At 32.8% G+C, this 11,372-nt stretch overlaps 1 protein-coding gene across 1 annotated transcript; it reads right to left on the reverse strand.

Moving 5' to 3' along the window:
- Positions 1–464: 464 nt before the first annotated feature.
- LOC106335865 (boron transporter 1-like) lies at positions 465–3,996 on the reverse strand. Its single transcript, XM_013774519.1, has 12 exons — positions 3,502–3,996; positions 3,341–3,423; positions 3,075–3,267; positions 2,861–2,999; positions 2,628–2,793; positions 2,376–2,542; positions 2,129–2,302; positions 1,957–2,052; positions 1,747–1,878; positions 1,358–1,677; positions 1,006–1,273; positions 465–934 (listed from the first exon to the last, which is right to left on the reverse strand). The coding sequence occupies exons 1-12, from the start codon at positions 3,603–3,605 to the stop codon at positions 665–667; spliced, it is 2,112 nt and encodes a 703-aa protein (XP_013629973.1). The 5' UTR covers positions 3,606–3,996; the 3' UTR covers positions 465–664.
- Between the last annotated feature and the right edge of the window lie 7,376 nt (positions 3,997–11,372).

An 11,372-nucleotide genomic window follows, 5' to 3' on the forward strand; every position in this document is an offset into this window, starting at 1 on the left:
ACAAACATCATTTGTAAAAAATATGTATTGCCTTATAGAGAGTAGACTTTTTATTTCAATGAGCAAATTATAAAATACTTATTTATAACTAATTGTGTACTTAAAGCATTTATTATAATTTTAATATTTATTATTATATATAATATTACGACAAATATTAAATTTAATAATTGGAATACTTATATATATTTCAAAATATTTATATTGACTATTAATTTTGGATTTTTCGGGTTTCCCGTTCGGATTCGGTTAATAACACTTCGGGTTCGGATATTTTTTGTACCACCCTACAAGACCCATTCGAGTATTTTTACGTTTCGGATCAGATAACGGATCGGATTTTTCGGTTCGGATTTCGGGTTCCAGATTTTATGCCCAGTTACAACTCTTCTTTTCTGATAAACAATGTAGCAACTAGCAAGAGTACGACAACCGATCATATGTAAAGTTTGCTTACCGTTAAAGTTTTTAAATCTTTTACATATTTCATATTTGCCTCATATCGTTACATATATTACGGAATAAGTATGATTTTACAGACTCAACTCTCAAGCGTCAAAAGATCAAACACAAGGCAAGGGCATAAACACACACACGCACAACATATAAACAAAAGAAAGATTCAAGAAGCTTATTGAGCTTCTTGTATATATATAATCTCAGTTCAATGAGAGCAATGGTTCAAAGGACTCCTCCCAGTACTCGGTGGTTTAGGACTATTTCCAACGACTCGAGGACTCATTTGATCCAACCTGAGTTCACCCACTCGTGGACTAAACACTTGAGACAAACTCCTATTATTGACTGGAGTGGAATTCGAACTTGTGACCTTAGGACTACTCGTGTGTCTAAACTCTCCTCTGCTCCGTGTAATAACCTCATCAAGAATCTCTGAGTCTCCTGGATACGAAGTTGTCGATCCAATCTCCGTTTCCTGCTGAATATTAAGTATTAAAAAAAGAAGAAGAAGCTAAAGTAAGATAAAAACAGAGTTATTGGGGTTACCGCTGCGAGATTGAAGGGTAACGCTGGAGCTTCTTCATACTCTGCTGCGTCTAAGTCTTGAAGATGAGCTCCTTTGAAGAATCTAGGGAGGATATACTGTCGTACGGGAATCAAGAACATGATCATTAAAGGGAACATAACTCCTGCTATTGGAATCCATGTGAGGCCAAAGCAGACTAAGAGATAAATCGTCTGGAAAATAGTGAACGTTGCAATTGTCTTGAAAGGAACGGTTTCAACGAATGTTGCGTGGTAATCTTCAAGAACCCTGCAAAAAATAGAAACCAATGAGCCACAAAAAGAGAGAGAGGCCTTGAATGAGATTAAAAAAAAAAGTGGAGGTTTAGTTTACTTGAAGCGACGACTTGGGGCTGTGAATAGAAGCAAGATTCTCTCCCAGAACTGGTTTCCAGGTAAGCTTTCGATGGCCATGAAGGCAAAATAACCCCAAAGGACTGATGTTGGAATCATTTTAAGGATAGGCATAGCAGCAACGCATCCTCCTACCATTGTGGACTGAAGGAAGTTGCTTACCCTCTGTTCTTTGACTTCCACTGGTAACAAATCATCAATTTCTTTCTCTATATCGAATAGAGTTTCATCAACCGGAGCACTGAGGTTTCCGGTTAATGTAGTTGCTTGAATTGTTGATTCTTTCAGTTCTTTTAGACCCTGCAAATGGAAAGAAGCTATTCTTACTTCTGTCTTCTATTGAGAAAAAAAAGGGATAAACTCTCTTACTTGAGGCTGCTGGTAGACTAATGGTGTCTGCATGTGGTGATAAGCTTCTTGCATATTGTTATAGAGTTGTCCCAAACTCGCATTCGTTTTGATGCTTCTTCGTGCTGTTGCAACCAGTCTGTTACGGAGCAACTGCAAAGATAGCGACAAGGTTGATCTCAGAACTCAGGAAAATCTTGCGGAAATAAGACTGTGGTGAGCTATCGTTACCTGATATTTAAGAGTGGCTAAGCTCTTGGTATGCATTGGAGATTGAGGAATGACACCATTTGATGGAGGGATTCCGAGTAAACCACACATTAATGTCTGCATTGATTATGACCAGTAAGCCCCAAGAGAAAAATATTGAGATATGCAAGTCTTTTCTTGTCCAAATCCTTACCAGGAACCCAAGAAGAAGCAAGTCGTAGTGGTAAGAAGAGGGTTTCCTCAAATTGAATTCTTTCTGCTGCGCAAGCTGTGAAGCTACGCTATGATCGAAGTAGTAAAGCACAGCAATCATTGACGCTGGAATGAACGCTCCAATTATGTGGACGATTGGAACATCAAGCATCTCCTGAAAAATGTTCAAGTCATTAGGAATTATAAGTCTTAACTCTTAGTTGAGCGTGAAGGTAAAAGAACAAAACCTTAACTACGGTCCAATTTCCATAAGCACCAGGGGACCAAGGGTTTGGGCTAAAAAGTCGCCGGGGGATTCCTTTTGGAACATCTCCTGCTGGAATGTAGGAGACACCGGTCCACACTAGCACCATGAGTGGTACTCCATAGTCAGCTATTAAGCTTCTGAGCCAGCCTGCTCAAGATAAGCAAAAATGTAGTCAGTTAGATGTTTCATCTGAATACTAAAGAATCTTAGCTCATGAGAGATAGTCACATACCAGATCCGTAGCGCCAAGATCTGGCTTTTCTGCTTCTAAGTCCAGTAAGAAGAAGGCCAAAGGAGAGAACCAGAGCGAACATCCCATTAGCAAACCTCCAGGAAGGTAAGAACTCCTTCAGTTTCTGATTTTCCCGGTCAGGAATGCGAAATTCATCCACTAGCCCCTAGGATCAATCAAATCATGCATTAGAGATGACAATTAGAAAACTAACATTATGGAAAGGTTACTACTTTGATGGCTTGTTGCATGAAGAGCATAGCAATAAGGAGTCCAAACAGTTCTCCAGCTACACGGGTGAACCTATTGATGATGGAACAAGCTCCACATATAGCCATCACAAACAGCATCAAAGCAGTCCAAACACAAACCCTACACATTCAAAGAGTGTTGTCAACACCTGATTGCTATTTTAAGCAAATCAGAAAGAAAGAAAAAAGAACGTACCATCCAGACCAAGCCAAGAAGAGGTTACGTCCAAGTTCAGGTCTGGCCTTTGCAAAGTTAAACATGAAAGTATACATGATGACAGTTGGCTCAGCAACGCCGAGAATAAGCAGTGGCTGACCTCCGATAATGGAGTGAATGATGCCGCAAATGGCGGTGGATGCTAAGGTCTGAACAGCCGTGAGAACTCCATCTGCGAGATTTTAAAATCCAAATTTCAAATCTTTTGATAAAAAATGGAAATTGAGAAAAGGTGGAAACTTTACCGGTGCTTCTTTCGAGTTGTTCACCGAAGGAGATGACAGGAATCGCAGAGGCGAAGAATATGTAAGTGGTGGGAGCCAGAATCCTACTCAATTAGAAGATGAAGATGAAATCAATATTCATTCAGCTGGGGCATGGAATATTCGTTGGTAATTAATAATACCTGAATCCAGCCTTGAATCCTCCGGCCCAGTCCTGCTTGTAGCACATGACTCTGCCTTTGAGATCATTCTTGATTCCTTCAAACGGCACGAAAGTCTCTTCCATAGCTTCGTTGAGTCAATTCGTCAAACACTTGGAGTTCCTCTTCTCTCTCCGAGAACGGAGGTTAAAAGATCTGAGCTCAAACCCGTTTTAAGGGGGGGAATAAACTCATAAAACTACTTCAAACCCATTTCGAAGAACATCTCTCTCAACTCGAGCTTAGTGAAGATCAGGAGTAAGGAGGATTGTGAGAAGAAGAAGATTGAATCTCAATGAAGAAACTGGGAAACGATACATGGAACCAGTTTACATGTTATCGAGAGAAATCAATAAAAGAAAGAAGTGTTTTTTTTTTTTTTATTTGGATGAGAAGAAAGTGGTAAGTCGTTGTTGAAATTACATGAAGCTTGCAATGTATACTGCGTGTGTGTTATGTCTGACGGTGGCAACTAACAAGGAAGAAGAAGCCGAAGGGGTCCCTATTTATACTAGCTACTCAAAGTAAAATACATGAAAACTCAGAAAAATAATAATCATAATAGATGATGTTTTAGAAGATTTTTGTTGTTTCGAAATTTTTGTTGTTTTAAAATATACGATGTTTTGATATTTTTATATTATTTTTAACTTTATTGAAAACTGTGTAACCAATTAGATGTTGGAGTCATTTCTGTAATTAGTTGAATGATTTTTAAATTATACTCCATTTGTTTCTAAATATAAAATGCTTAGTTAAAAACACACATATTAAGAAAAATTATTTTTTGTCTAGAAAATATCATTAAAAAATTTAATTAATATTAGTATTCAACCAATTACAAAATATATTATTAAATATGATTGATTACACAGTTTTTAATAAATTAAAAATTACATAGGAAAATGAAAATATCTTATATATTGGGACATCAATTTTTTACAGAACATCCTACATTTAGGAACATATGGAGTATTTTTTAACCCACTTTAAAGAAAAAAATTAAATTTCTTAATCTTTATACACTAAAAAATAACATCATATATTGTGAAACAGAGAGAGTAATTACTACTATATCTAAACAAAATATACCAACCAAAAATATACAAATAAAAATAAATAGAATATGATGGTTTAGGAGAGACGATCCAATTACCTGACTTTTGCGATTGGTGTAGTATTGATTCCTACAAATATACTACTACACTTCTTTAACTAGCTAGGGGAAACGAGTGATGATTGGTAAATTATCTGAGAGTTTCTATAGCTTACAAAGATCCACTCTATAGTCAAATAATTTAAATTGATAAGAACAACCTAGAAATATATAATTATGCTAAAGTTCAAAAATATATAATTGTGCTAGTTTCAGTTTTGTTGTTATATAACTGTGCTAATATATACTATGATGTTAAAATTAAGACACGGATACAATTTTGCAATACATGGATTACGTGAAAACCGGGAATGGTTTTTAGGAACTCGTGTATATTAAAATGGTTACGTTACAACTTGCACTTTCTTTAAATTGTTTTTTTTTTGGTACTCATGTTAAAAGTTTCTTAAAATTGTTAGAGACGAAGGTGAGTGATAGGGACGTTCGGATTCGGATCGGATATTTCAGATTTTCGGATATTTCGGTATATAGGTGTAGAATCCGTTCGGATATTTATGAACTTCGGATCGGATTCAGGTATTTTTAGTTCGGATTCGGTTATTTCAGATTGGGTTCGGATATTTAGATTTTGAAAGAAAAAAAAATTAAATTTTTTATTTCTCAAGTTTTTTTGTATTTAAAAATATAACTTTCACTTAACTAATTTTATGGTTAATAGATTTTGACATAACATTTTGAAACTAACAACACATTAATTTGGTTATTGTTTTTAAATTTTGGATGTAACTTTTTGTTAATTCTTGAAATAAAAAATTTGACATGCATTTTAAGTGAGTAGCAAATTATTTTCTCCGTATGTATATCATATGAACTTAAAGTATGCGTAGTATCAATATAAATATTTTATATAAAATAAGAGACGTAAACTAGAAATATAAGGTTAATTACACATATGTTCGGTTATCTTCGGATATCCATTCGGGTTCGGATATTACCCGTTCGGGTTCGGATATCCAATCTCTCCTAATTTAATACACGTTCGGATATTTTGCTACTTCAGTTCGGATTTCGATTCGAGTTTTTCGGATCGGATTCGTATGCAGCTTCGGATATCGGGTAAGGTGTCATGAGTGAGATTGGCATGCATCTATTTGAAATCATTTGTTTTGGCTGTCTCGATTTGTAAAATTTCGAAGTTATTTGTTTGTTAATAATATCTTGCTTGCTCCTAACTCCTATGTGCCTATCGTTTTGATAATTCATTGGTCAACTTGCATTCTTAGAATCTTACATTCGATAACTTCTGATTTTCGTTTTATTAATTAATAAATCAGTTAGTATATGTGTTTACTGAAATTATGCACAAAAGAATTATGTTTTCTCGGTTTTATAGGTTTTCTAAATATTTATATATTTAAACATCTTTTTTACCTGAATTTATTATTAGAAATAAAATTCTGGTAAGAAGATTAAAATATATATGTTTTCTAATACAAGATAAATAGTTTAAGGGAAATATGAGTTAATGCATTTCTTCAAAAAAAAAATATATGAGTTAATGCAATATAAGGATTTTTAACGTTACACTTTTTAATTAGGTGTAATAAAGTAGTAGATGCTGTAGATATTATGCATATATTTTTAAAATCATGCAGTGATGTGGCAACAATAGTAAGAACTAAGAACTCGACTAAAAACACACAGAAGCATCTAAAGAACTAAGAAGCAATTAAACTTGACCTAACTATCCCATCCTAATTGATTTTAAATTGATTTAACTTTTTCACTTTCTTTGTCGCCAATTATAACTTCGTCACTATAATAAATTAATATAGCTATATATTTGTTAGGATTGGATTTAGATACGTTTAAAAGTTGTCTTTCACATGTTTGGCTGCGGTTTCGCACGCATAGCTTAATTTGGCTCCTTTAAACATGACCCATAAGAGACTTAAGAGTATTTAGGTCAGTAAAGGCCAATGAACTAAATATATTAAACTAAGTTCAAAAAAAAAAAATACTATATATATTATACGCGAAAAAACTATATATTCTTTAAAAAAAACTATATATTATACGTGAGAGATGCATGGCACACTCTTCTCCATTAATATTAAAATTTTGATATGTATGCTTTACTGGTATTTTTGAAATATTTGATAGTGTACGGATGATTATTGATTGGTTCCAGCGAAAGTGTATTTTGTAGTTATAGAAAAGTGTCTTTATAGAGGTTGAAAACTTTTCAATTGATGTATTACATGTGTGGATAGAATAGATAATATAATATGTTTGAGTGGGAAAAATATATTATATTTATATATATGGTGACATATAAACTCGTCTGATGCATGTACATGTGCTTACACACTGGGCGGACGCGGACCCACGGTAGAGTGGGGTGTGGTACATGCCACATACTAAAAATATATATCTCTTGTACACACATAGTACATAATGTTTATTAGTTCCTTTGGTTATAAGACTCACGGTAGTGCCCCAAGCTTCCCGAGTTCGAAACCTTGGCCTAACTTTTTCAGTTTTTTTTTCGTTTGTAATAGGCTAAAGTTAAATAGTTGATAAGTAATGTAGTGCTTTAGTTTAACTGAAATCTCAAGGCCGAAACCGGAGACAGTGTTAACACAATAATTTTTTTCTATGCATTTTGTTTTATTTTTATCACTTTTCATATATATATATATATATTTATTTATTGTGTTGCTAAATTTTTTATGGGTGATTTTCTTTTCTTTAGTATATAGTTTTTCTGAAGTAAAAAAATTTGCTTTTGTTACTTACTTGTATTGATTTAATATTTATTAATTATAATACTTAGATTAGAATGACAACTATATTGAATAAGTGTTTATAATGAAACTATATGTGTAATATATAGTTTTATCTTAATACTACTCCAAATAAATACTTAATATTATTAAATGCTTATCTTTTTATTTAATTTAAATATTTCATTAAATAAGATGTAAAAATTAATGATTAATGCTATTTATTTTAAAATTATTATATAATTTATTTATTAAATTATATTTAACATTTTTAAAAACAATATAATATTTATATATTGTGCCCCATGTTAATTTAGTTTCTAGATCCGCCCCTATACACACATATAACAATTATGTAATATAGTACATGTGCTATGGTACATGTACATATCGATCTTCCTTTCTTTGACAGAGCCTGAAGATAAGTGGACAACCTCGTGACGAAACCTCAGCTTTTGTACTTGTTTCGATAATATGTATGTGATGTAACGTTTTCTAGTTTGTGAGGTCAGAGTATGTGGTATGATCGGGTCACAACTATGGTGGTCTAGGTCTTTAACACTGTCAAGTTTGGTTTTGGAATAAGTGACATTTGAATAAGAGTTTGAAATATTGTTTTTTTTGCTTCAGGAAGAGAAGCCATGGAAGGTCAACATGAAACAACCAAAGACTTTTAAATGGGGAATTTACCAAATATGACTCAAAACTTGATTTTATATCCAAACTTGAATCATATGCAAAACTAACCTAAAAGCCTTGTAAAATTACAGCCAGCTTCTTGTGACCAAACAAAAAAATAGAACTCATTTTTACGAATATAGTCCCAGAAAGTCGTCTAAGTCTTCTGAGATACTATAAGTCTTCTAGACGACTTCCAAGGAAGTCTTCTGATATAGTTAATCGTAAAAAAAAATTATAAACTATGTAAAAAATATTTTGATAAGCGAAAAATTAAAATTATGTGATTATAAACAGTTTTAAGTGATATAAATTAAAATATAACAAAATTGAATTGTTTTCAACATAGATGAGTATAAGTAGTAAATCATGGTATTATTTGGTCTAGGGTTTGTCAACATATGTTGTAGTATTGTATGTATTATTCGGGTTAGATTTTGGATGGCTTAAATGTTTAGGAACTTTGTGGATCCTAGGTCCGAGAAGATCTACTACGACGTGACTTCTCGGATTGAAGAGCACGAGAAGCAGCTGACCTAGCAGAATGGAGATGGGTTATCCGTCACATTGTCCACAAAGGAGGTGGACAAGATCTTCGAAAAGTTAATCTATTTGTTTTAATTATTTTTAATATTTAATAATTTCATATAATTTAAATTAATAATTTTATTTATTTTCAAGGTCGTCCCTAGGAAAAAAAGGACGGATGGTGGGTATAAGATCTGGCAATGATGTCTCGAGGGTGAGATCGTCTTATTATCATAGACGGGATGAGGAAACCTCTTAGTTGCGGACTGCTATGACTCAGACGCAGTCTCTCTTGGACTCCCTTGAAAGTATTCTCGGCATTCTGGAGGCTGGAAATCCGCAAATGGAGAGGGTGTCAAAGATTAGACGACAGTAACGCGGGATTCAAGATCCACCAGCCCATTCCACATAGGAGGAGGCGAAGTTAGCGAGAAGGAGCAACTCAGAGTTCTTTAACGACGTCCAGTTCAACAACCGCTAGGGTTTTTTGTTTTGTATTATAAACTTAAATATTTAAAATATTATATATAATAAAAATTTCTGTTCTTTTTATAATTTTAAAATATAATTATTAACTTTTAATGTAAATATTTAATTATTTTAATTTATTATTAATCAAAAATTAAATTAGAAAAACTATGTCGAAGACCTTATTTAATATACGACGATTTTACAAAGATATACTTGTAAAAAAGTTGATTAATGAATTTAAAATTTCATCATAAAATATATAATTGTAAAAGCCTTCTAAGATTTACAACGATTTTTCAAGGAAGTTCTAGTTAAATCGTTGTTAAACCTTACGAGGATTAAACAACTACTTCCTTTTAAATTTGTAGACCTTGCGAACAAAGAACAACGAGTTTACGTTAAACTCTACAGCTACTTTACGAGGTGTTTACGTCATAACATAACCACGAGTTTACGACGATTATGCCTGCTTTGTCTTCACAATGAAATATATTCGTCATAGCGTTAACAAGGAATTTACAACGAATCCTTTGTTATGACGGACCATTTGCAACGAAATTGTGATCATTGTTAATTCTTCGTAATAGTCCAACTACGAAGAATTGACAAAGAAAATGGACGTTGTAATAGTAAAAGTAAATCGGATTCAAGTGAGTTAATAACATCTTTACAAATTAACCCAGAAGTTTATCTAAAACATGAAAACAAATATATTTTTGTGCTTGTGGAACGTATACTATAGCAATACAGTTGATATATTTACTCAAAGCAAAGAAAATCACGATAAATTATTGGGTAATTTATTTATATATATATATATATGTATAAACAAATATATTTTTGTGCTTCAGTTGGTGAATACAGAATAAATGAAATGAATGAAAAAAGTGTGAACAAATTTTTATTTAATGAATTGATTTGGAAAAGGAAAATTGAACAAATAGGAAAAATGTAATGGAAAAATTGAATAAACAGTTAACATGAATTGATAAAAAAAAAATTACTTATGTTTTAATATTTTAATAAGTATAATGGCGGTGTCTTGCGCCAATTTCTGAATTATCTTCATTTTTATTTTGTTTTTGTAGTTTTAAAAAAAAAATAGAGGAGGAAATATTTCTTCATGATTTCCCAATTCCCATGTATATGAGGAAAAATGAGAAATTTAGTGGGATCTATGTATTCAGGGCCAGCTTATTAGGGGGAACAAGCGGTGCGACCGTCCCGGACCCAAGTCTGTGTCCCTCCGTATAATATTAATTAAGGGGTCCAATTTTCTTATAAATCTATATTTTTAGAAATAAAAAATTATAAATATAATAAATAAAATTGAAAAGGGTTCAAATTATTTGATATGTATATAGTTTTATTTTCATTACAAAATATTACTGATTAAATTTTAAAAACATTTTAAACATTATCTACATATAAATTTTGAGAAGGTAAAAAAAATATTTTTCGCTAACAGTGTTGAGTCGACCCTGTATGTATTACCAATTTGACAAAAAGTTCAATTTAATTGATATCAATTTTAAGAAAAAATAAATTCATAATCATTTTTTTTTCTTAAAGAATGGTCACCGATTGAAGCCAAATAACTAATAATTTGTTTAAATTATCATGAAACCAAATAACTAATAATTGATGGTGTACCATATTCAAATGACATTGTAGACTACGTAATTTTTTAACCAAAAAAAAAAGACTACGTAATTTGTCCACAGCTTTCCTCTCTTTAATTAAGCATAGACTTTGTATCGGGAACTTTCCTCGTTGGGTCCATACCTTGTTTATTCAAAATTGCTAAGAGGATAACAAAAGTATATTGTTAAACAATTAGAAACCGTACAGTTCGTGTAATTGTTATATATATATATACTATATTAAAAGGGTTATATGAGCATCAGAGAGGATGTCCACGTCGGACAATAAAATCAGCCAATAGGAAAACAGCTCTCCGCCACGTCAGATAGGCAATGACAAATCTAACTTTTTCCAAAATGAATCCTGGCCCCTTTCTCTTCGTCTTCTCCGTCTCTCGACATTCCTAGATCCAGATTTTGTTTCTCCTTTTCTTTTCTCATTCTCTTCCTTTACTTCATAGTTGATAGTACTTTCTGATTTGTGTTGAGAGTAAGCAACGCGGCAAGAGATGTGGAGGTGAAGTGTGCCATGGAAGACGACGGTGGCTTAAGATCGTTGAGGTGTAGCCGAGCACAGCGACGTCGGATCTGAAGATAGAGGACCATAGCCATCTATCCCACCGACCACCG

The sequence above is a fragment of the Brassica oleracea genome, chromosome C3 (assembly GCF_000695525.1).
Source record: "Brassica oleracea var. oleracea cultivar TO1000 chromosome C3, BOL, whole genome shotgun sequence".
Lineage (NCBI taxonomy): Eukaryota > Viridiplantae > Streptophyta > Magnoliopsida > Brassicales > Brassicaceae > Brassica > Brassica oleracea.